The 27,375-nt window shown below is 39.8% G+C and overlaps 1 protein-coding gene across 1 annotated transcript; it reads right to left on the bottom strand.

Moving 5' to 3' along the window:
• Positions 1 to 1,004: 1,004 nt before the first annotated feature.
• On the bottom strand, positions 1,005 to 26,341 carry LOC117251562 (actin-related protein 3-like). Its single transcript, XM_033618005.2, has 12 exons — positions 26,154 to 26,341; positions 21,354 to 21,409; positions 20,851 to 20,975; positions 17,385 to 17,495; positions 17,023 to 17,118; positions 16,603 to 16,710; positions 15,568 to 15,711; positions 9,738 to 9,911; positions 9,411 to 9,503; positions 7,954 to 8,079; positions 4,361 to 4,444; positions 1,005 to 2,125 (listed from the first exon to the last, which is right to left on the bottom strand). Exons 1-12 carry the CDS (start codon positions 26,195 to 26,197, stop codon positions 2,030 to 2,032), a joined length of 1,257 nt encoding a protein of 418 aa, XP_033473896.1. The 5' UTR covers positions 26,198 to 26,341; the 3' UTR covers positions 1,005 to 2,029.
• Positions 26,342 to 27,375: the final 1,034 nt, after the last annotated feature.

The following is a 27,375-nucleotide window of genomic DNA, read 5'->3' as shown; positions in this document are numbered from 1 at the left end:
CAGCGCTTCTCACACTCATCGCTTGTGCGTAAAAGGAGAGGGAACGACGCATTGATTTGTCGGGCAATGCGCTCCCAAGTCTGCCTCTTCCCTTATGCCGTGATCCCGGGACCGAATTTCCCTCTTAAAACACATTTGTTCTCCTCCATGAGCTGTGCCAACAGCAGACACTGCTCTTCTGTCCAGTTCGGCTTTCTTGTTCTTTTTTTCTCCATTTCGTTCGTTGTTTTGGTCATTCTGCCAAATCAAACCGCTTTTTACAAGGAGGCCAGCAATCACAGTAACTGCTGACAGCTGAGTCTGCGTCCATCATTAATATCAAATAGATTAAGTAGTAAAATTACCAGCATGGCGAGTAAACATAACAATAAGCAAATCAATATAATAATCGGCATGTGAATGAGGTACGTTCAAACATTTTGAAGCTGTGTAACAATTAATTTAATTTTGCCGAGTTTCATCATCATGACATAAAATTATTTTCACGATTACACATTTCTTAATAGCCTACAGTTTAAGTTCTATGATCGGTTCATTTCACTGTCCATCCATTACTAGGAGCACTTTTTTTTTCTTTTTGTAACAACCAATCACAGCTTTTAGAAGACTGCGTCATACCTAGCAACGGGGTCAACCACACCTCCTCACTAAGATAAAAGTTTCTGTCCCCTCCTTGCTCAGAGTTGCTCTCAGAAACTTCCTAAGCTAAGATTCCTTGCTAGGAATTTTTAGGATAAGTTAGGAGCTCTCTGAGAGGACTCTGAGAATCTTTGTGAATACGAGCCCTGATGGCTAGGTAACTCTGGAACATTTTTATCAAGAAGAAAAAAACAAACTTGTTGCAACTTCTTAAATCTTTTTTTTTGCCTCTTAATTAATTACTTTAGATTTTTTTTAACTGTTCAGTCATTTATATATAATGTATATGATCAGTGAATGCAGCCCAAACCAAAAGCATCAGCAACTGAGGAGACATTATGCAGTAAGGACCAAGACTCCAGAACTTAGAAACAAATTTGAGCCTTTATTGGAATGTTGCAAGGCATTAAATACACAAATCCCATTCTTTTAATAATTTGGTATTTAATAATAAAAAACTTCTAGTCTAACAATACTGGTCTGACAGTCATTCTTATTCAGTTTCATCTTTATAACCTCAGTAAGTCCCCTTTCTTTTCTTTCACTGCATCACAGAGGTGGAATCCTGCCATTGTCTGATGTGAAAGCGGATGTAAATTAAATGTACTGTATGAAGAATTAAAGGGCAGACAGCAATGACACATGTGGGGGATAATAGAACAAACTCAGAAAATACTGCGTATCAAAGCTGCATCGTGGGTTAAAACAGTCTCTTGCTGATACTGGTATCTATTAAATTTTTTTACCCCTGATTTCCCAAGTTTTACATATAAAAACTTTTGTATGAAATATAAACAAGCTCTAACCGTGATACACAGACATGTGCATTTGAAGCTGGGAAAAAATGCAGAAAAAAAGGAGACAATAATATGTTCTAAACTTGTCAATGATCTGAAGAGTCATCGGATCTGGCCTGGACTCATGCTTTATAAACATAAATAATATGTTCTGGTGTCAGGAAATTACTATCACTGTTTTTGTCATCATGCTAGGCCTCCACCAACACCATCTTTATAATCATCATCATAATCTTTATCCTCATCACTCACTGCATCTTCTCAACAGATCCAGAAATGTTCTTAAAACTGTTTTGGCTTACAAACCATTTTCCCTCATTTTGATAAAAAAGAAAAAAAAAAACAAAACAGAAAGAAAGAAAGAAAAAAGGAACATTCACAATAAATTTTCCAGCCAGTCTGTGTTTGGTCTGGTCTCTTTTTTTTTTCTCCTTTTTTATATTCTGGATCGCCTTCTCGTCCCACACATCCATAGCTGAACAAGAAATCAAAAAGCACAGAAGCACTACTGTCCCCCACCTCCTGAGCCTGTTCTTTACACAGCCTAACTTCACCGCCCCCACCCGCCGCTGTTAGACTTTAGAGGTCCAAAGTTAAGACATGACTCCAAACACAGGATTGTGGCGACAGATGCTCGGCCCGATCTCTTCGTAATCCTTTTTGGTGTGGCAAACCTGGTAGAACTCAGGCTGTGGAAGCACAAATGAAGATGAAGGTGAGTACAAACACAGGCATACATAAGAACAACAAAAAGCAAAACACATCATTAAAAAATCATGGTTTAAATAGTTCACTTATAGTAATCAAGAAGTCTGCTTATGTTTGGGTTCATTTTAGGTATTTTAATACATGACAACATATCACTCCAGTCATGATACTTCGCCCCACGGTAACCCATCTTCTTCCAGCTGGCTACCTGAGGCTGGTGCTGCTTGCACACTGAAATCATGACGAGCAAAAGAATGTCATGTTTTCCTATGAAAACTGCAGTCCTCTCAAAGCTGAGGACAAACTGCCAAAAACTAACCAACAAGATGGAGTAGGGAAACTGTGTTAGTAAACAGTGTAAAGCAGCATGGTGGCCTGTGAAAATGTTAGGGCTATTTCTTTTTTTTAAGTATCTATCTTATTCAGTCTCTATTTGTAACCATAGACTATAAAAATAATGGGTGCAGCTACCAAGACGTCACCCATTGATTTGTGACTCGTTTTGAAGCCTCAAGTTCAGCATTATGGCTGTCGCCATCTTGGTTTTTTTGAAGTCAAAAGTAACCATGTTTGGGCAAGAGTGTGGCACTGTGAAAGAGCGAGGGATGGATCTGACTGAGGAGCAACGACACTAACAGCAGATAGCCTGTCACTCCAAGTGATACACCCTTCATCAATTTTAAGCCTTAATAAAAAGTTAATGGGTGAGTTATATAATAGTTATTATATAACTCACCCACGATACAGTTATCATAAAGTGAGAAATTAGCTATAGAGACCAAAACCGTTTTTTTGTACCAGGCATGTTTATTTCTGCTGTTACGTTGGGCATTTTAACATGGGGGTCATGGGGATTGACTGGCTTTTGGAGCCAGCCTCAAGTGGCCTTTAAAAGAACTGTAGTTTCCGGCACTTCATAATGGCTTCAGTTTTCAGCCCCAGAGGTTGCCACTTGTCTCAGACTCAGTGGGGAATAATTTGGACTGACATGTGAGCACTGTTTGGGTGGAGACAGATGGAATTTGTGGCAGCTCGTCTTTGCATCACATCGCAAAAGAGTCATTTGTCTATAAAATGAATGCTGATGGTAGCCTCTCCCACAAAAGACAAAAGCAAGATGTTAGTGGGTGTTAGTGTGTGGTCCACTGGGGATAGGGCTTTGTCTGCTTGAGAAATAAAGAAAATCAAAAAGATTTGGTTATAATAATCGTCCACTTAAAGTAATCAATTTGACCCGGACAGACGTGATCACTGTAGGAGGTTTCCACTGTATTTGCATATCTATATTCTGCAGCTGATGTTGTTTTCTTTGTTTTGCAGGTGGTGTTGTGTTCTGTGTTCAGGCTTAATGGTAATTTTGTTTATTTTAAACAAACTGCTGCTGCTGCTGCTGGGAAAAGCTGCACTTTCTTTGCACCAAAGGATTTTCTCAGACCTGCCAGATGGCGGATGTTTTTAGAAAGCAGACGTAAAAGCTTTAAAGTCTAGCTGAAATTTTAATTGTGTTTTTTCTACAGCGTACAGGTCTGCTCTGTGAATGACATATACTGTACACTGTTGGAAAAACAAAGGTGATTTAAATTGGACTTGAAACAGCTGTGTTGTATCAAGCAGTGATGCAGATTCACCAATAACAGTCTACGGTCATTTGTATGAAGCTGTCATGAATGATTATTCCAGGCTCTTTAATATTTACTGCCAGTATCTGACAATTTTGGTGGGACTATCAACATATTAAACCACTCAGATGATGATGATGAACTGGATTTCTATAAACAACAATAATTTTGGAAGCTGTTAATATAGAACATTAAGTTTCTTTTAACAAAAAAGCCTGACACATACAAAAACGAGCAATTTTTGTTGTCAGGGAACAATTCTTTTCAATTCTAACATCAATCAGCCTTTTGTAAATCAACTGTCAGAGACCTTTGCTTACAGTCATATGTCGAGCTGGTAAAATAGTCAGCTTCACTCACACAAATAACTCATCAAGGGGGGAAAAAGAATAATGAAATGTCTTGACCACCCACAGCATTCATTTCCACTCAGCAGGACTTAAATAAAAGACACAGCAAATAAGGATTGAACTAAAGCAGTTTATGCCCTTCAGTGTCACACAAGATGAAAGCCATAATGTTGGTGAATCCTCCTGTCATAACATAGAACTATTACATGTTGATAAAGTAGTGTGGGTGCATGTTTGAGATACTTACAGTTGATGCTAACATTGATCCACCAAACCACACTGCGTATCTCTGCATATGATGAGTGATAACTTGGACATCGATTGGTTTGGGCTGCAGAGGGAGGACAAAAAAAAAAAAATTGGGGATCAGTTACACTCAACCACCACGGCAGCTACAGCATTCAATGCAACAGTAATGGGATGGAAGAAGTAATGGGATGACATCCCTACTCTCTGGAATTCTCTTCCACATGACCTACAGTCTGCTACAACAGTGCTCTCTTTTAAAATTAAACTAAAAACGTATCTTTTTTCACAGGCTTTTAGTCAGGATTTTAAAGGGCCAGTGTGTAAAATGGGTTGAAAACAGTGACATCAATGGTCAAATTCTAGATTGCAGGGCTCACTCGCTCACCCCTCCCGTCGGGTAAATGATGGTGGCCTTGTAGGGACAAAAAGCCTTGCGCACGAGTTTTTTAGGAGTAGGTCTATCTAGCGACGAGGTGAATGTTTATTTAGAAATCTAAATCATGTTACAATATTGTAATGAATCCCTCACGAGCAGGAGACCAGAGGAGCGTTCGGGGAAAAGGCCCGTTTATTTGAGCACTCCAGAAACTCCGGTAACACTCCAGGGGGTAAAAGACTCCGTCCCAAACTCTGACTCTTCTAGCGTAACACACACACTTCATAACTTTACACACATACTCGTTTACCATACCGAGTGGGGACCCCCTCCCCTCTCTGCTCCATCAATCTCCAGCCCGCACACTGACTGACAGCGTAGCCGGTAAACAGAGCTCAGCTGTTTATTTAGCCTAGCAATATCTCCGGACTGTAGTAGCTGCAATGGACGACTTTGAATGCGATTTTGAAGAGTTTCTTGTAGCGGACACAGACCCAGAGCCATACCTGTTTGAGCCAGAGCATACAGATGAGGAACTCCATGTGTTTGATGCTGAGCGGGCGAGAAGAGAGGCTGAATGCACAGAATGGGATTCGGTGCTACCATCGTTGGGGAGATATATCACCAGGAGGAAAAGCGCCGCAGAGAGTGCATCACAAGGAGTGAAGTTGCGTCTTCTTTTCCTCGCAGATGACGTTTCGGGTTCATTCTCTCCTGTTGCGTGGTAAGTGTGGTCCATTCGCAAACTTTATAACTAAAAAAACTTTTCACTACTCTCTATCGACGAACTACTAACACTCTCTGCTGTTTCCTCCTCCTTCTTCCTTCCTTCTGCTGTCTTCGTTGGTTCATTTATACACGCGAAACGCGTTCTCTGGCTGGCTGGATTGTCCGCTCGGTCTGCCGTACATACATGGCGGCGCAAGATGGCGACCTCTCTAAAGCAAGGCCCTTGCTATATATATATATATATATATATATATATATATATATATATAAACATAATTATAAGGCTACGAAAACCAAACGAATTTTATTTTATAGCGATTATACACTTATATAAACATATTAATGGGTAGAATATTCAGATTCAGATTGACAATAAACCATGCCAAATATTACACACTGGCCCTTTAAGTGTATTTCTATGTGTTTTAGGAATTTGTATCATTATTGTTATTATCTCCCCCTTTAAGAATAATGATAATAGTAATTCCTTCTTATTTTGTTCGTTTTTTTTATAAATGTCTGGTGAGCTGTTACTGTGTTTCTAGTTCACAGTGAATAAATCATCATGTTTAAAGACACAGCGCAACAAATTAACTTTTTTGCTAAGTGCTAACATCTGACAGTTGCCCAGAAGCTTCAAGTTCACAGCAAAAACATCAACGCATCAGACCTCAGACGAGCTAGCTGCTTCAAAATAAAAGCACCAGTGGTTCTGCTTTGGTTTATTTAATTACAACAATACTTTATTTAACTTTATTATAACAGTATTCTATTTAGCTTTATTATGACAGCAGCTACTTTATTTAACTTAATTCTAACCGTAGTTTATTTAATAATTATTCATTTTAGTAGTCTACAGTAGTTTAGAATAGATTTCAAAATATCGAGATAAATATTGTGTATCGTGATATAGCCTAAAAAATATTGCAATATTCTTTTTAAGTCATATCACCCAGCCCTACTGGAACCTATTTTTTTTTTTTTTGTGTTCATTAAAAGAGCTTGTTGCCACCAACAGGTTTTAGTTATTGCAGTGTCCTGCAACATTATGGAATGGACATGACACGTCAGAGAAATGAAACATTTTCCCTTGCCTTTTTGCTTGGTCCGTTTTGTGTCCAAGTCTCGCTAAGGAAGAAGTCTCATTCTGAAATCTCACAGACTTTTTCATATTGTTGAAATCAACTCAACCATGACATTGAAAATTTTAATCTTAGAGTAAGATGTGCTTTCTTTACTCCAACACAACAATCTATTACCAGCAATCCTCTCTCCAAATGAATCTTCTCTAACTTGCATTTCCACCGTTTTTTCGCTGTAACTAGTCACCTTCTGTGAGATTTCAGAACAAGTCTTCTTGTAAACGAGACCGAAAACAAACCAGAGCAAGAAAAAGGGACAAAAAAAACCCCATTTAATTTCCCTGTAAGCTCCTTTCTATAATGTTGTAAGACATTCTTAATAACAATCTCAGCCTATTAGAGGCAACACCAAGCACTTTTAATTGATGCATGTTGCCAGTGTGCACCTGCCCCGAATTGTTAAAATGTAGTCTGTTCCACTGCTACCAGCTTCAGTGGTCTCTTTAAATACTGGGATAATTTCCAACGAATCACTTAGACAAAACACATGGGAAAATAGGGTCCAGGATGAAAAATACTGGAGTTCCCCTTTACACATAAAATGCACATGTATGGTTTACATTCATACTGAGGGCTTGTACACGTGCCTAAATCCTAAAACCCTTTAATTTGCTCTCATCTTTGGATATCTGGGGACAGATGTGGTTATCCTTTTTTTTGTCCTCTGTTGCTGACAAAAACCTGCTCACTTCACTTGTGAAATTCAGCATGTTTTCTATTTGTTTTATTGAGTGGGATTGGCTACATCCACCATCTGCTTCTTTCATGCCTGAGGTGGATTCACAGATGCCAGTCAGCTTAGCCTGGGGCTGGATGACATTTAACACTTCACCAAGATGAATCACAGATATTGCCTTTGCAACATGACCAACTAAGGAGGAGGCAGGAGAGACTGACTATATACTTGTTCCCTGGACGTGAAACATTTCCATTACATTCAGACCCCCCCTGGGTTTATGCTTATTACATTTGCTATTGGAATGAAATAATCTACATTCAATACACGTCTGTGCAGACAATAATTGCTGTAGGAAAGGACACCAACTTTAAAAACATTTTTTAAAGTTTCACACCTCACACAGTAATTATTTGTTGTCGAGCAGTATCAATCTTTACTGCATATAAATTAGGGATGGGCAGCACAAGCAAAAACACTATTCGAAAATCGACGATTTTTCGAATAATCCCCCCCCCCAGCTGAATTGCATGTCAAATAAAGGGGGGGAAATAAGATGGCGAATAGTAATAGTCGCATTAAAAAAATCGATTTTTCAAAATAAAACGACTATTCGAAAATTCGAAAATCGTGACCCATCCCTAATATAAATTAAAGTGTGCTCTCACCTTGAGCTTTCCTCCGCTCAGCTCCTCACTCATCTTCAGTCGGGCATCAACCGTCCTCTTTAAGTCTCTCTGTAGACGGCGCCCAAAGTCCCTGAACATGGTGGAGCCTCCCGACAGAACAACGTTCTGTCAAAGAAAATGTGATGGGGATTACAAAGCTGTAGAATTAGAGGCACTTAACACATGTGACCTGCAACTGGCTGCTGGCCAGCCAGTCTGGAAAAACACTCCACTATTGTGTGTTGGAAGTGTGATGGGCAAAACTCTGTGATGGGAAATACCACGAGATAAACACAGTATCAGTCTCCACTCAGTCAGTAAAAAAATGCAGCAACCTGGCATCATCACAACATACAATCAGTATGAGTCAAGACTCTGACACAAAGCTCCTACTCTACTGATTCCAAAAAAAAAAACAGCAATTCATCACTTAAAACAAATGACTGTAAATACAAGCTAAAATATAAAATTCTCTGCTGGAAATAACACAGTACGATTGGTTGTTGTAACCATGCTAATTTGCTTAGATATAGACACAACTAGAATTACCACTTTGCAGTTGTATACCGCTGTGAATCACACAAGTTGCAGTTACAGTTTACATCCCTATCTGTGAAAACACTGATGCTTCACAACATCTTCCCCATGGAAGCACAATCAGCACAGTTTCAAGGTGAATACCCAAGATTAGAGTCACTAATTCAGTATCTGACTGAATGTCTCCCCTTCTGTTCCTGAGATATGACACTGACTCATGGCCAGAAATGTGTTTTTGCAGAACATTATGATGTTACAGTGAAGCTGACCTTTAACCTTATGGCTATAAAATGTAATCACGTCATCATTTTATCCTATTAGACATTTGTGTGACATTTTGTCATCATTAGAAAGTAATTCTTGAATTTATCGCCAAAAACATGTTTTGTGAGGTCACAGTGACCTTTGACCACATTTGTACCAAATTTGAGGAAACATCTTCAAGGCCTTCTTGAGATATTTTGTTCACAAGAATGAGATGGATGCAAGGTCAGTGACCTTGACCTTCGACCAACAAATTCTAATTAGTTCATTCTTGACTCCAATAAACGTTTGTGCCAAATTTAAAGAAAATTTCCTCAAGGTGTTCTTGAGGTATCGCGTTTACAAGAATAAGACTGACAGATTGACAACAAAAAACATTATGCCACTGGCCATGGCTATTACACTGCAATTCTTCCCTGTGTGTCAAAATTAGTCAAGTCACAACTAACATTTCCAATCTTTTAGTCAGTTCATGGATGGGTCAGAATGTTTCGTAACAGATCGTATAATAATTTCAGGTACAGTCAAAGCAGGTTTTACTGAATGGTGCAAAGAATTTCAGAAAAAAGGAGCTCAATCTCACAAAGCTCGTTTCAACAATTGTTCACACGAGTTCTTCACAAACAAGCATCCTGTCATCTTGAATGTCTGCTTACCTTGTAGAGAGGACGCCTGACATCAATAGGGCAGTTCTGAATTACCTCGTCCACAACTTCAGAGATAGGCTGGGTGAAGTCAGGGTTGGCAAACTGGGATAGTAGGAAACAAAGACGATTGGTTATACTGTGCTGTGTGTGCATCGCAGCAACCAAAGTAATTATCACAGACCCAAATATGCTTGAGCAATGTTTGATTAAATATCCTGGAGGTCAGAGACTGTGTGTATGGACAAGCTGCCATGATGGCACACAGAAGTGGTTAGAACATTGGTTATGAGGTAAAATACTTGATTGTGTTTTCTTGCTTTGATTCACAACACTGACCTCTGGATGGAAGAAGATCTCAGGCCCCAGGAAGCGCTCGTAGCCCACATCGATGGTAAACTCCTTCTTGCTGATGGCATTGATGCCGGTGTACTGCTTGATCCACTTGGAACCGTCTGTGTCATACTTGTTGAATTCTTTGACTAAATCTGGGCACACGTAGCTGAACCGCTCCTGGTGGGGAGAGCATGAATAAAGATGTATTATCAGCTTCAGCATATCAGAGAAAAAAAGACAATTGTGTAGCTGACGCTGTCTTAGTAATTCTTCAAAAAAGAGAACAAGATTACAGTTTTTCCTGAATTCTAATCTTTGTTTTCATCTCTGTGTAAAGACAGGATGACTGAGAGCTTACAAGAAGTTCAACATATTAAGTTGTTCAAAAAGTAATGGGGGCGGCACGGTGGTGTGGTGGTTAGCACTCTCGCCTCATAGCAAGAGGGTTGCCGGTTCGATCCCGGGCGTGGGAGCCCTTCTGTGCGGAGTGTGCATGTTCTCCCCGTGTCAGCGTGGGTTCTCTCCGAGCGCTCTGGCTTCCTCCCACAGTCCAAAGACATGCAGATTGGGGACTAGGTTAATTGATAACTCTAAATTGTCCGTAGGTGTGAATGTGAGCGTGAATGGTTGTTTGTCTCTATGTGTCAGCCCTGCGATAGTCTGGCGACCTGTCCAGGGTGTACCCTGCCTCTCGCCTGATGTCAGCTGGGATAGGCTCCAGCCCCCTGCGACCCTCAAGAGGATGAAGCGGTTAGAAGATGAAGATGAATGAAAAAGTAATGGATGGAAAACGTTCAATATCCCACGAAAGAAACTTCCCAGTTGGATCAGAGTAGATTATTAGCTATTAGCTCCAGTGATCTGGTCTGAGTCCTGGACTTTATGAAAGCCATGGATAGAAGAAACACTTGTTTTAAAGGAAGACAGCTCACACTGGCTCTCGTTTATCAAATGAATGTAGCACAGAAATTTGGGTGCGTGCGTCAGGTCTCAACTCGTGTACGCAAGTTTGAGTCAGCATGGACAGGCAAGTGCAGCAATATAAATCTGTCTGAGTCAGTGTATTTGCAGCCACATATTATGCACACACACACACACACACACACACACAAACAGAGTATATATATACAGAGAGAGAGAGAAGGGTGACATAATTATCCACCCACTGCAATCATTCAATTGATTTTTTAATTGATTGCAACGGGTGGCCTAACCGATTCACAATGTGACAGGTTACATGCTTACTCAGTCATCTATTTAAACAAGACCTGTGACAGGCATTAGTTCACAGCAGTGGTAGATCTTGCTCTTTTAGAAGACCTTTATGCATCTGTAAGACATGAGAGTTTTTTCCATGGCCAGCAAAGCCCCACCTGAAGACTACAGGGAGGAAACAGGACCTCATTCATCGCTTTTTATAAGTACATTTTTCATATGTTTTGTTTGGCAAGTAGTCTTAGCTATTAAATATGAAAACAGACCATGTACAACAATCATTCAAACATTTTATTTATGTGCACGTTTCAGGTTCTCCTTTTAAAGTGTTATTGATGGTAATAAGTGAATTGCTTATATCTGCCATTGGCCGCCAGATCTCCCTTTGTTTTTCCAGGACCTCTGCTGTCAGAATCCAGGGTTGTGGGCCAGCAGGTGGAGGACCCATGCACTCTAACACAGCTCACAGTTGCCCGGCTCTGTGGGACTGGCTATTGACTGTCGTAAGGCTGAACACCACTCGTGCCAGCTCCGATTCATCTAAAACATTTTTGTAAACCCTGATTAAGGATGTTATCATTTATTGTTAAAAACTCATTAAAAAATAAGCTGTGTAATTATTTAAATACTAGTATCCTAGGTGATTACATTTCCACCATTGTCTGACTCAGACACAGGTGGTGCATCTGTGTCTCATCCGCCACCTGTTAAGCCTAAGACAGGAGCAGACCTGATAAGCTCAGCCATGCGCTACTCTGGATCAGTTTAACGCTGGGGTCTGGCTGGCCTCCTCCAGTCAGCATGGTGCTGCGCCTAAGGGCCACAACACGCTTTTTGGTCACCAGTTTTTAAGTCGGACCATTTTTACTTCACCTAAATATAAAGCATTGCAATATATAAGCTTTTATATGAATATTATGATATTATATGTAGGCTGTGGGTCAATACATATCATGGACAAATATTACAACCTCAGCTGGAGTTTGATTTCCTGCTGCGACACTGTTGATGGCAGCAGCATTTTCTTTCCACACTGTGTTTTTCTGACTTCCTTTGATTCCAATTTGCAGGCTGCCAGATAGAACCAGTTGGTTGAATTAGACCTGGGAACGTCAGCGTTTTTCTTTCCAGCTCAGAGAAGGCCATATTATGCCTCTCCATGACATAAACTCAAGGAGCAAGGCCTCTAAACCCAGAATATATTGGGGAGGGATATTTAAATGATGATTATTTTCAACTGCCGTATTTATCTACAGCTGTTGTACGCGGTGATTGGCGAGGTATGAATGTTTTTATGAATCACACATGAACCCTATCATAAGATTATTTCTGCACTGGTTCATACGGTAGATTGATAAATGAGGACCACTGTTACTGTGTGTCTAAGGTTATTTAATGAACAGTGTTAATGTTTGTCTCTGTTATAAATATGGCGGTCATCTCTATAAACAGATTCTGCACATGTATGCAGGATCGGGCAGTATTATCACTGCTACTAGCTGCTGTTTCTCACTGGAATATGTTAACATTATCAGCTCGCTAAAGCTGATAGAAATTCATTTTGAAACAGTAATTTTACTGGTTCCCAGCGAGTTGCTTTATTTCTAAATGGTTAAAAAAGTCTGTTTAGAATCTATTGTGGCATTGCAGCTGTTTCCTATCCCCCTGCTTTACACATAGCCTTGATTGTTCTTAAAGCAAAAACCCCTATATCATGGGTTATTTTGAATCAAGCAGCAAAATCAGCCTGCAAATATCTTCGTGTATTTGTTTTGTTATAATTGTGTTGTAATGCAAGAGTGATAATGGGAGCAGGGACTCTTTTTTGTTTACCTTGCTGGTGTATTCTACTGCTATTTGGAAAGTTATAAAAACATCTTCAATTTGAAAATGTACACAAGTCTGGAGAGTAATTGATTTGCTTGTGTAATAGTGCATATGAATGAGCAGAAGAAAACTGTATTCAGAGGAGATGTCATTAGTTTGATTTGCAGGGAACATGGTCCATACTGCCAGCAAGACAGCAGCAAAATTAACATTTCCTGACATGACTGGCAATATGCACGACACGCAACCCCTCGATGCTAATGCTAATTATTTGAATTCACATTATTTCTTGTTTGTCTGTCTTGGGGTAATGAAAGATGGTCCTTGACACTGAGAACAAAGTCTTGGATAACAAGCTATTTAATAAACATGGGGGAATTGTGGAGAATTGAGGGGAATCAATAAAATGCTGTGACTGACAGAAGGAGCAACAATAAGTGAAGGCAAACAGCATTAACATAAAGTCATATCTATTTGTGACCTGAAAAAAATGGAAAAGAAATAATTTATGGCTCAGGTCGATCTCAGTTTGAGGAACTGTGTTAATCATCAGAAACGAAAAAAAACAAACAAAACAAAGCAAAACAAAAGCAGTGGGGTTTTGAAGGGCACCAGCTGCTTGTAGCAGGCAGGCTAATAGTGCCACCTGGTGTCCTCTTGCAGAAAAACAATGATGTTCCAGTTTTTCTAACCAAAGAAAAGAAATCCATAGTTCATCGCTATCAACACGGTGGTAACAAGATTGGAAAGGTACAGCCTATAAGAATGAGCTGTGTTAATTGTGCCTCTACCAGCATGTCAGCCACAAATACCATGTAACTCATCACAGGTAAACAGAACTTTATCAGCAAAATCTCAGTCCCCTACTGCAATGCTATTATATTATTAGGCAGGGCTGCATACAAATGAAACACGAAGCATTAATCAACTTCACATCATCTAAAGCCCGCCTCAGCTATAAAAAGAGGCAGGTTTAATGGTTGCCCTCAAGAGAAAAGATTGTGATTTAGATGAGATTGAAGATAAGGTCCATGTTATCTTCTATTGCTTACTAGTGCAGTGCCTATTCAAAACATGCCTGTTTGGAACAGGTCGATTGCTTGGCCTCCGGTATTGTTGCTTGCAGCATTCTTGAGAACCTCTCATACAGACAACTTCAGAACTGATGCTGCGCTTTCTTTGGTCCTGAGCAATACTCCTGCCATGGAATAGTTGCCTCCCCTAGCAATGCGGAGTATACATGTCATTTGCTAGCTATTTGGAACCAGGCTATTTCCAGGAACACATGCATTCATTCCAAGTGTTACATCGCTGATGCTTGAAATGTTTGAGATTGTGACAAAGTAACATCTCCAGTCTCTCTTTCTTTATCTGTTGTTGTATCCAGCAGGCCGTTTTAGGGGTCCCATCTCAATACACAAAATATAACACACTAATGACAAATGTCACCAGGAGATCTCAAGAGCTCACACTCACACAGTGCTAAGTCAACTGGATGAACAGTTGTCACAAAGAAGGACAGAACACTCTCTCTTCCGGGCTTACGTCTGGCAAAGATAATAAATAAGATAACGACCTAACTATAACATTCCTACAATATCCATGTCAGGACTTAAAATATTTCTGGTAGGGTTAATTGATTTCACTGTGAGCTAAACATACTTAACATTCTTGTGTGCAGTTTCTAACACCAATACAAAATTATTCAAATAATGTTATATTAACTTATGATATTTCTCTCTGTTGTAAGTATTGTATTTTGACACTTCATCCACCTTTAGTTTTAATTAATTATCTCATATAGGCTACTAACCTCTTTTCTGTTGTAGCTACTCATATTTTTCTTCATATGATATTGAGTATAATATTATAGGACCTTCAGTCTGTGCATCCTGTCCAGAGGCTCACCAGATAAAGAGATTCATTTGCCAGTTATCTGTGTACAACAATATAAGCAGAATATTCCAATAATACCCACTAGAGTTGGGTGGAGTTTTGCCAGTGCAGTGTACGACCCGAAACCAGTTTGAGTTTATGCAATCCGGCTGAACCAGCATTTGTCATGATAAAAGTAGCCTACACCAGCAAACTCCGCCAATGGCATCACAGCGCTAAATCCATCTTTTAATCGCATACTAATAAGCAATATGACAACGTAATTAACATAATGTTTGTTTCTCAAAAGACTAATGGAGCCACTAGCATCTGCAGGCTGTGCACAACCTACTGCTGAGCAGAGGCTGACAACATGAAGGAGAACAAATTTCAGTAGAGGCAGGAGAGGGGAAGATGCGCATGGCACCCATTGTGTTTGTTTATTCAAAAGTTTATGTGTTTTTTTAGGGTGACCAGACAAGGTGAGACAGCTCACTCAAGCTTCTTTTATACAGTGTATATAATGTTTGAACATGGAATGTAGGGGCACTGTTGTTCTGTCGTTAAGCTGGCAGCAAACAGAGCCAAGTCTCTTTTTGTTGAGAGTGGCTGTTGAGTAAAGTGCTACATCTAGTGGTAAAGTTCAGTATACCGGTCCGGTCCCGTGTTTGGCTTAATAACAAACTGTTTTGAAAATGTTCACACTGACCCAACCCTAATACTCACATCAGAATAGCTATATTCAGCAGTACCTTGTGTGCCAGTGGGAACACACAATGCCACTGCTGCTACCACCAGTTTAACTGCAGAGTTTGTGTTGCATCCCACTGATGATACATGGCATTCCTTATGGGACTTCAGTCAGCACCTTCTTAGCAGAGGAAGTGGATGATGGGAAATGTGGCTGAGGACCAACCTTGACTGCCTTGGCCGTCTCCAGCGACTGCTCCGGCGGGATGCCCACCTCCCTCTCCCTCAGAAGCTGCTGGGTGAAGTAAGTGATGTCTCGTCCTGCGATGGGAATGTGCTTTATACAGCTGCCAATAACATAACCTTCAGCCTGAAAGAGACAGAAAAATAAATAAAGAGACAGAAAAATAAATACAGAGACAGAAAGGAGGAGAAAGAAACAGAGGTGATGTCACACAAGTCGTAAGTCTACAGTTATTTCAGTTTGATATTCTTCCATCAGATCTGTGTACTGCGAGGCCTTCTGCATATCCCCATGGTGTTGTGATTGGCTCCTTTTTTTGCGCATGTTCAGCAGTGGCTACGGACTTGCTGACTCAGTCATCCAACCTCTAAATGTATTCTGCAAGCACATTTCCTAAAACTGAGTAATTCCTTCCAGCCTCTGAAACACTGTGGCCTACTTTTAAACATCAACACTATCCTGTTGCTGAGCAAGTAGACAGGTGGAAATATTTGTTTAAAAGGGGAAAAATTCTTCATTCTTGTCCAGATAATATATGAAAACCTCAGCATAACACTTCTTTACACACTGTTTACACACTGCTGCCTCTAATCATGGTTAAATGCCAGTCGTCAGTGTTTATTAACAGTAAAAAAATTTGAGGAATTAACACAAATTAAATTAAAATGCTGTTCTTAACAAAGCAAAATAAATGACCGTGATTCTCTCAGAAATTAAAAAAGCAAGACCACCTAAGGAAAAAATGTTTACAAAAAGGCCTACCCAGTTACTATGAATGTTTTACATATGACAAATAAGATATAAATATGAATATATATTGAAATTGTCAATCACCATAACAAGTGTCCTCATAGATAAAGACCCAAAGTCGTTAGCCCCACTCGTGAATGGTCAGGAGACTGAACATTTAATGTTGAATGTTGAAGGACTAGGAAGTGTGTATGATTGTGAGATAGTGTGCAATTGATGGAGCTGTATCTTTTGGAGAGTGTGCATCTGTCTATCTAGAAAACTCACCACAGGGATGACATGGGTGACACCGTCTCCGCTGTCGATGACAGTGCCTGTCAGCGTCCTCTCTCCCACCTGTCTGGATGTCCAGGAGGCTGCTAGAGCAAGCACAGCCTGGCACACACACACACACACACACACACACACACACACACACACACACACACAAATGTCATACTGATAATAATCTCCCGACTGTGTGTTCACATGGAAATAGACTACAAGTATTCTGTAACACACTCCCGTGCACTACTTCACTACACTGTCATGGAAGGAAGCAGCACACTTGCCTAAAATATGATAAAATGATGAATTTAAAACTGACTTTTGAGTACATATTAGGATAACAGAATTATAAAGTAGATGAAAGAAATATCAAGTGTATTTCCTTATCATACACAAACTAGATGATGCAGAATATCTCACCTGCACAGCGATGTACAGGCCTGGAACATTGAAGGACTCGAACATGATCTCGGCTGTGTACTCTCGGTTTTCTGGTGTGTTCAGTGGAGGCTCTGTCTGCAGAGGGAAAATAACAGCACAAATAGACACAGCACAGTTATTCTGTAACAAAGTGTGCGCATTACAATTTTAATATGGAACTTTTACAGCTTGGATTTTTTTGTCATGTTTTGCCAAGGAACTTACATGAGACACCAAAGACAGAACTGTTGCATTTTGTAGTTTGCCGCAGTAGAGCCAAAATATTAATTTTACACTGAGAGAAGGAAGGCTTTGACAATGTCCATAAAAAGCAGGACCGACCACATTTTTAAGCTTCATACCAGGAGGAAGTAGTGGTCCTCAGGCTCAGCCCTCAGGTACTTGAAGATGATCTGCTCCATGAAGCGCTCCATTAGGTCCCAGTCCTCCACAATCCCATGACGGATTGGCCACTGTTGACACAAGGGTTCAGCTAATTAGAACACTGCACCAAGATACGATGGCAGCAGGAGAAGCATAAATACAAAACTGTAACATAAATACTGTAGAATGTGGTTGCTATAATGACGAGCTGCTTGCAACATCGCTTAAAAAAATATTGTCCTGCACAGCCAACTAAATCACCACACAGAGGAAGTATGTACCTACTCAAAAGAAAATAATTCCTACAGAAAACTGCTCACAACAAGGTCTGTGGATTATCTTGAGTAACCAGGTCAGCTGAGTATTTCAAATGTATTTTTTGGCGCTTTGAGCACCACAAGCTGAGTGCCATTACACTGGATATAAGGCAGATATCTCTATGGCCGATATCTCCAGCACTCTGCAACTTGCACCAAAACAATCTACATTGATGACCAGCACAACATGTAAGAGGAATAATATGTATTTTTTTAATTTGGGGTGAACTGTCTCTTCAATTTCTACATTTCTGGTGGCATAACAGTAATTTCATAATCACAACAACAACATCAACATCAAAATAGGTCAGTTTCCTCCCTGTTTTCAGGTTAACACCCAACAACAGTGTCTAAAATGCACAGCATGTAAGCTGTCTATTGACATCATGCAGTTGTTATGTCAGTGTCAGCAGGTGCAGCTGACTACCTCCATCCACAACACTTGGCGATGGAGGTAGTTTAGTGAACAATGAACAGGGCTAATCTAATATTGGCTCTTAAAGAATGAAACTAATTTGGGACTTTGAAACTTTGGACCCAAGCTGTTTCCCACTATGAAATGTGATACACTGTGTTAATGTCTGCTTTTCATTAGGGATGGGTATCGGTAAGATTTTATCGATACTACTACTTTTATCCATACTCCTTATTGATTCGGAACTAAATCAGTACTCTTATAGGTTCTTTTTCATTTCTAAATAATTGCTTTTTAGAAAATTTATTAATTAAAAAAAAATAATTCAGCACAGGATAACTGAATATTTTGAATATAACCAAATGTTTCCAGAGCAGCAACGGTAATTTTTACATCAGCAAAGTCACTGTATGTATAATATTACTGACATCACAATATTGAGTGAAGTTTAGTTTTTATCAGTCACTGTAAGTCAGTCCTCCTGTCCTCGGTTTTCCTGTCCCCTCTTCTCCCGACCTCTGTTTTCCTGTCCTCCTGTCCTCTGTCCTGCTCTCTCTCTGCTGCTGTGATTCACTTTGTGCAGGTAACATTAGTGCTGGTAGAGACAGGACAGGTTGTTTGTCTCAGCCAGCAGCTAAGTTTCAAAGTATCTGCCCAATTTTACGATAAGTGTCAAACTAAGTAAGTCTACATACAGACAGCTGTCACTTGAGCTTATTAGTAACAATTTGCTATCAGCCGAACTAGCGTGCTGTCCTTGTGTAAGACATAACGTTAGTGATGGTGGATGAGAGACTGTGGAAGGAGCATGATGAATATCACTGTCTACATGTTTACATGTTGATGCTTGCTGAACACATGTATTGATAAAGTATTCTTACTCGCTAAGGTTTAATTGCACTTACAGTAACGGGTGTAGCTGCCCTCAACTCCAGTAATTTTCGAGTTATCTTCACTTTGTTTCCACCGTGGCCACTCGGCTGTTCACCTACTACTGTGTCATGTAGGTGTGTGTGTGTGTGTGTGTGTGTGTGTGTATGTGGGGGATTTGAGCCTCAGCACAGAGTGTAGGTGAGAGGCTCCAGGATGATAATGAATAAAACCAAAATGTGTAAAAGTACTGGCTAATTTAGTATCGGGTTTCAGTACCTATGCCTACTTTTCATTCATTAAACTGACTTTTCTCACAGTGAACATTTTAACCTGTCAAACAGACACAGGTGTCACGAATAACAATCGTTATGTCTGCATTCCATTTTGGTTTTACAGTGCTCTACACTGTGTCCAAAAGTCATAACACAGTACGTTCTGACTATATACAGTATGTGCTTTATACTCATCTTTTAGTATGCTGTCTATGCAGTTAAAATACAACAGGAGTGTGAATCACCAGAGGCCCCATGGTACAATATCATCACGATACTTAAGTCACAATGCAAATAACACATATTGCGATATATTGGAATGTGTTACCTTTTTTTCAACTGTCAACATTTGTTTTACCTAATAAGATAAAGTATTAAAGATAATGTTTCTCATTTCAGTCATTTTTCTTACAGCAAAAAGTATCATCTAGTGGACAGAATAAGCAATTAATTTCATTATTCCAGAGGGCTACTAATAGTTCCATTTGTATTTGCAATATTAATGAGTTATATAATAAAAAAATCAATACTTCCTTCCATCCATCCATCCATACAATATTGCCACACAAAATATTGCAATACTCTGTTGTATTGTTTTTCCCCCACCCCTAATATACAAGAAATCAACATATTTATTAAGTCTAAGTTAGTTTCAGTCTAACTGCAACTTTAGAATGCTACTGCCAAAAGACAGCTAAAAGTTTTTCTATCATCTACAATTAGATGTTTTTTTCCAAATGTAATTAGTTCCATCTTTTCCTTTGTATGTTGCATTATAGGAGAATGGTGTACATTTGTACACATTATATTTACTTTATTTTTTTTCCCTTTACTGGTGAACACATTGAGAATGCAAAACCAGCTTAGAATTGGTGTGGGGTGCAGAAGTGGGACACCGTTCTGGTGTTGTGCATGCTGGCTAACTGGCTTACTGGGACACCTAACGGGAGCAAAGTCATCGTAGATAATATTAGTTGCACCTGCGCTTTTCCTATGAAGAGTGTACTGTAAGAGGTCTACTGCATGTACCAAAGCAGTCATTTGAATAACTGTGTGTGCTGCTGCTGCTGTATTTTTTATTTTTTACACATTTTAAAATATGCCTGGAGTCCCAGATAACCAGGAATAATTGTCAGCAAAGTCATAGTACATTTACTGTACTAAATTTGGATTATCTTATACATGATCTTATCTTCATCTAATCTCTATGTTATTCTATAGCTGCAGCAAGTCCAATTAACCCAGTAGTTCCTACATACCAACAGACTGTGATTTAACAAATAAATGCTAATCAAGGAAGGAAAATGAGTTTACAGATTGCATTCCCACACTGTGTTTGACCCTGGTGAAGTCTCTCTTCCCCTTGTCTGGGTAGAAGAAAAACAGTCACCCACCATTTCAGCAAATGGCGAGAATGTCTCCTTTAACCTGCATTTCGTTTGTGAATCACTGAATGTAGTGTGCACGCTGAATATATCAGTCCTCTAAAGAAACTGAAAATTTTTTTTTCAAACATTTGTTTTGCCAGTCGCTTCTGTTGGAGTGCTGAGCTCTCAGGGTCATGTACCTTAGTGGAATATGTGGGCTTGTCTACTGCTTCATCTCCGATGTAGAAATCCAAGTCATCCACCCCCTTCATCATCCTCCGCTGGGCCTGGTCGCCGACCTTGGCTGACTCTTTGATGGCAATACCTGACAAGAAAACAGAGAATTCAATAGAGAGCAACATATGTGTGCATATTTTATTGATGAATAAGTTAAAATCATCAAGAATTATCAAACATTTACAATTGGTTTGCAATTCATATATAAAAACTGAAACTTTAAAACAGATGTAAAGGAAACTCTTAAGATTTTGAACCATGATTTGTGTTACAGGGACAATCCCTAATAGAAAGAAGGCAAACGTCTTGTTGGAGAAGATGATTTTTTCTGAATAATGACAAACTAAAGATGGTGTCAAAAAAGTAAAATATTTTCTTCTGTTCACAGATGCATCATGGTCATTGTTAATGTCACTGGCCTGCTTGGCTGGTGTTAGGAGAATTCAATGCACAGTGAAATACTCACATGATGGAACGATGAACTGCGGCTCTGTGTTCCCTGCATACCCCAGTTTGGTGTAACTGCAAGAGAAAAGCATCACATTTCATTATATAGAGGCTGCATGTTCCAGACAAAAGCAGCCACCTGCTACACTGCTGGCACTACATTTATATGCATGAGAGTTTACTTCAATAAAGATTAGTTTTGGCTTCCATCTCGTATGCTATCGTTTTGATCAATGCCATCACTGTACTTTGGCGGGCTGGTTGGGTGCCAAAAGCAGTGGCAGCTCTGGAGTTTGCTAATGGGAGGCTATTAAAAGAGCCATTCATGTAGCATTGGGAAACTGAAGACTATTCATATTTGTCCAGGGGAAAAAAGATCACTTCTGCATAAACTGACCATCCTTAATATAAACTAGCTGTGACCTCAACACAGCTGTGTTCTTTGTTGCCTTCTTCTCTATGCAGTAAAGAAACAGCCAAAACAATAACTCTATGAATGTATGAACTGTATGAATAAAAGAATGATGTTGATGTTTCCAAAACACATGACTGGAACACATAAGCAACATTTCCACTGCCATGCTCCTAAAACATTCACTTTAAACACCTTCAGCCTTAGCATCAAAGGCTTTAGACTTCACAGCCTTCTTTATGTCTCTTCTCTGTTCAAATGGTGTTTTGTGGGGCACATGCTAACCAGATGTAGTCCTGACTGACTTAGGCCCAGACAGGACTCTGATACTTCCTGCACACAGGGCCCAAGGGACTGATAGAGGACACTGCTGACGACTGCCAAAGCACTGCGGGCATAATAGGCCACATCCTGGTCATAATAGTGGCTCCTTTGAATTCAACTTAATGAAAAAGAAAACCATAAAGGGCCACATCACCAGTCTTTAAAAGAAATGATCTGAGCAAACTTGGGTCTCAAATAGGCTTAATGTGAGTTATACCAATTAACAACTGTGTCTTTGGTCTGTTCCATGTACCAGTCTACAACTTTTTAGATTCAACATGGAAGATGTTTAATGAAACCTTTTGCATTTCCTGTCCTAGACACCTATAAAAAGGTCCTTATTCCTGGATAAAAATGTGGAAGTGGTGTATTCAATTTTTATGCAGGCAACCACAGACTTGTATGTAGAACAATAAAGAAAAAGAAGGAGAAACATGAGATTAAGACACCGCACTATCACAGATCATGATCTTGTAAAAAAAAAAAGAGAAAAATTAAGAGAGCTCCTAACTTAAACTCATGTGCAGGGTGTCTACAGGTATCAGATAATTAATCTGAAGCATTTTAAAGACCTTTTCCAGATATTCCTTAACCAAAATGAAGACAACTTTTTGGACAAATCAGCTTTTTCTTATTCAAACATTGCAGGTAAGTACAGTGGTAAGTGGTAAGTGTGGACAATTTAATGACTTTTAAGGACTAATTTCTATAAAATTGAATTAAAGACAATTTAAGACTTTAAAAGGGTAACTGGTGTTTTTAAACATGGACCCTGTTTTCCCACACGTTGTGTCTAGGTGCTTAATGTAAATGACAATTGTACTTTGTCACAATGTAATCACTTGGGGCAATTGCGCATCCTCCACATACAGTATGTCCACTAAAAGTGCTCAGATTGTTATTGTAAGTGTCTAACAACATTATGGAAGGGATCCTTACAGAGGCAAAACTTGTGTTAAAGAGTAAGATCCTTTTTGTTTGACCTGAAATTGCCATCACCAAACACACCACACTTTGAGTGGACGTAAACTGACAATGCACAATTGCCCCAAGTGGTTACATTGCTGATTGTGGTCTCACTCAATACTGGACCAATGTCAAAAACTTCTGTTGCCATTAAACACATGGACACAGAAACATGAGAAGATGGGGTCCACATTGGAAATACCAAGGTTACCCTTTAAGGACCTACAGACACCCTGATGTCCTGCTTTCTTGTGTCAAGTAATGCCACCCTCCTCTGACATGAACTGACACTACCCGACAGGCGGCAGGGAGCACTCAAACACCACTACCTGTTTTTCCCGCATTCACTGAGTGACTCTTGGTTTGTCAGGATCTGAAAATAGTGTGGTGTGTGTGAAGTTATATAAGCTGGCAATTTCACCTATCTGTTGAGCACAGTGAAAAACCAACAGAGCTGCCAATGTTGATTTTCTAAGGTAGAGCCAGGACAAAGAATACAATGGGAACATGCAATAGATCATGTTCAAATACAGTAGAAAACTGGGAGAAATAAGCTTGTTGGCAGGTCTACTATGTGCAGTACTGCTAAAAATAATGGAACATTTATTTTAATCTCTTAGTTCATACTGCCTTGCAGTATAGTCCTGCCTTGGAATACAGGGAACTTCTCCCACTAGTGATTTACTGTATCTGCTTAAAATAAGTCATGTCTCTGGGCTTGAAAGAGGCGTGTACGCAGGTGTTTGATCACTGCTACAACTTTGCTCACTGATGCCAGAACCACTTTGACAAACTGTTTGGACCAACCTCTTAAGTAACTTTCTCACTTGAATACAAAAAAAAGCATGAATTGGTGTTTAGTAGTAACAACAGCACTCTCCTGACAGTACTCTTGCGGCAACAGAATGTAGCAGCAGCACTCTGAATATCTTCATACCACAGAACAGTCTCAGCTTGTCTATCTCAACCTGCCTCAACAGGCTTACAATACACTGTGTGTCTGATGGTAGTCAGTGGACATCATCACACACGACAGCTGGAGCTGAGCTCAAGAACCAACTTGAACTACTGCTCTAAACCACTTTTTGGTAAAATTTTATGTTAGTATCTTTTTGGGTGAATCTTACAGCTTGATGAAGTATCCACATTTTGACAAATGATAATCTGTCATCTATAATGTGGGTCAGCTTTCCCTTTATTTAATTTGTACCCATGCTGACTGAGGCTCAGTGACTGCAGCCTAATGTTATGAAATTTCAACTGTTTGCGTAAGACAGATGAAAAATAACTCCACCCAGCCCTCTGACTGCACTAAGCTGCAACACCTGGGATTTTATTTTTTCCTGCTCTGGAAGCCTTGCTGTGACAGTGCAATGCTAGTTTTGCACAAGAGACAACAAAATTATACCCAAATCTGGATGCAACTGCAGTTCTTTCATGGTGTGGTCAAGCAATCTATTCAAATAATAGCAGCTAGGCTGCTTAGAAGGTTCATGTGTAAAAGGAAATGGAGTTGTCACTTTTTGGACATCATGAGCATGACTCAGAGACAGCCGTTGAACTCCCTCAGCCCTTTACAACATCTGCCCAAAGCTGGTACTCTCTGGCAACTCTGCAAAGCTATAGCACATCAAAGTTTCCACTTAAAACAACTAATCATGAACCAAAACTCAACCCGATCTGTGACTTAATGACCAAGCATTAAAAAACGAGTCCTTTAGTCATTGATATTGGAACATATGTTTTATGACTGTAAGGCTTGGCGAGAAAGTAGAAGCCATCTGCTTGATGAGCAGAGACGAGTGCAGGCCAACCTAATTCTCAGCTGCACTTTCTATTGCTGTCCCAGTGTAGATCAGAAGCAGCAGAGTGGTTAACAGCCTGAAGGGAGGAGGGGTGAGTACAAGGGTATGCAATGTGAGGAGTGATGAGTTCAAGCCTCTACATGCAAGCAATGCAAACCACTTTTAGCCCCCAAAACTAACTGAGCATACCATCAAGCGGAGTTCTATCATTTGGAATAAATATGCATGTCAGCAGTGGTTACAAAACATTTCTCCTCCTCAAAGTGAGAACCACTCATATTAAAGGATACCTACAATAACTGTGGGGTTCATGTGGATAAGTAAAAGAAGTATTACGACTAAAGACTATCTTTCAAATGTCTTACATATAGTGTAAACCATCAAGAAAGAGGGAAAAAACTAGCTAAGGGAAGGTCAGCACACCGATCAATACAAACCTTGCTGCTGCAGGAGGGGCTAAGACATCTAGCCTCGTAAAATTTTGTTTGTCCCTTAAACCTACATTTGTTGTTAGTGTAGATTTGTATTGGGTCAGTACAAACGAGACAAACTGTTTAGGATAATAATCGGTAGCCTGGCACAGAAGAGAAATTAGAGAAGTTAATCAAAAAGCATGCTCGGATGCCGAGAAACGACCATATATGGACTAAAAAGCGTGAATGAGGAAGTGTAGGCTGAATAGGAAGTAGTATTGCGCCTGCTCAAATCCAGGCTAACGAGCAAAAGGTTTGTGAATTCCACCAGTTAAAGTCACGGTCAGATATTTTCACATGACACATTATTAAGGAAAACCGGTCAAATTCACGTAGAACAATAGACTATGATGACGTTAACGGCCTGTCAGCTTCAAATGAATGAAAGCAGCTGTGAGGGAAGTCTGCCTCAGTCTGGTTTCGGGCTTGCAACAGTATACATGAGCTAGGCTTTTGCAGCGAAATCCCTTCGACAGGAAGAAAACATTTTCTAGTGATGAATCCCTCCCCATGATGAGACTAGCTAATAGGCAGGAAAACGAACATGAAAAATATACAGTGACTGTGTAACTTACGCCAGAACAGCTCAAATGACCTGGCTGGGTTTATCTCGGAATGCAACCGGGACACGGTAATAACATGTCACAGTTAGCTGCCTGTTAGCACATTAGCTCTCTGGCTAGCTGTCTGCATACACACAGAGGCAGACACACACACACCCAGTGGCTGCTGCTGCTGCTGCTGCTGCTGCTGACACTGACAGTCCCTGACCGGACTCAGCCTCTCTGTCACACCCGAGCCCCCTGTCTGCACACGGCGGGTCGGTTTGAACAGCTTACCCTGTGCCGCAGTCGACAACACACGCCGGTAACCGTCCAGCCATTTCTCCCCGGGTCTCTGTTGTTTAGAAACAATGAAATTTGATGGATAGCAGGCTGTGTCGGCTGGAGGATATGGCAAGCCGTCCACAGGCGGAACCCTGAGCCCCGCACAGTACTGTTTCCACTTCCGCACTCGGTTTCTGGTAGGCAGGGAGAGAAGCAAGATGGCGGAGGCCGGGTAGAGCGACGCAGGCAGGGCTATGCAGCTGTCAATCATCGAGGGAGGACCAGAAATCAGTTTACATGAACTCAGCCATGAACTCTAGGAGGATGTAGCGGTAATATTGTAATCTTGTACATTCATACAACCTCCTTTGTTTTACGTTCTCTAATGTACAACATGTTAGTTGTTTGTATTTTTATAATGAATAACATTTTTGAGAAAAAAAAATCCTTGTGATACGTTTCTTTCAGGCCAAGTACTTGCCTCTGGGTCTCAGGATATAATCTTGGTAAACACACAAGAACAACACGTTAAACGTAAATTAACCCTTTGATGTCCACACTAAGAAAAAGGTAGGCCTACTGGGGCAAAAATCTGCATTTTTATTTTCTTGGTGTAATAATGACAAAAATCAATTTTTTTTTTTTTTTAAACAGAAGCCATAGTACTTTAATTATAGGCCTCTCCCAAACGGTTGAGAAGTAACTTCATGGTAATAGTAAAACAGTGAGAAAAAAATAAAAATTACAAACCATATGTTGTTGTAATAATAGGCCTAGTAGTATGTTAGTATACCAACATGTAGTCTATCAATTTGTTTCCATGGAATTAATAGTATTACCAGTACTAGTATCATTTCCACAAATGTATTCTGGATATCTACCATTACAATAATTTGAACACATTTCAGAAAGGTAAAACAATTGTACCAATATATTTTTTTCATCAAATATATAATGGAATAACATTAATGTTTTATAACATGCCCCTTGTTGTGGACATTAGGTTAATCTTTTCCACAGAATGTACATTACAGTACATTTACATTATATAAATCATACAAATATAATATAAATTGACTTTTAAATAAATGTAGGCCTAATATTAAAGGTATTGTGCATTGTTTATGTGTCAGTTTTAATCTAAAATGGGCACTGAGAATCAATAATGTTTTTCCTCAGGCTCCTTCTCAGCTGATATGTCCACCTTTGGACATTGAATATCCTGCTCTTTACT

Source organism: Epinephelus lanceolatus, chromosome 14 (genome assembly GCF_041903045.1).
Source record: "Epinephelus lanceolatus isolate andai-2023 chromosome 14, ASM4190304v1, whole genome shotgun sequence".
Taxonomy (NCBI): Eukaryota; Metazoa; Chordata; class Actinopteri; order Perciformes; family Serranidae; genus Epinephelus; species Epinephelus lanceolatus.
Note: the sequence above shows the minus strand (reverse complement) of the source record. Positions and strands in the feature narration are given on the sequence as shown.

Bases quoted from the DNA above. Each gene is read 5' to 3' on its own strand.
- LOC117251562 (XM_033618005.2), bottom strand. From the start codon at position 26,197: ATGGCTGGACGGTTACCGGCGTGTGTTGTCGACTGCGGCACAGG. The intron at 16,711-17,022 runs GTGAGATATTCT...TGTGTGTGCCAG, and splicing joins GCCTGTACATCGCTGTGCAG to GCTGTGCTTGCTCTAGCAGC. The intron at 9,912-15,567 runs GTTGGTCCTCAG...TCTCCCCACCAG, and splicing joins AGACGGCCAAGGCAGTCAAG to GAGCGGTTCAGCTACGTGTG.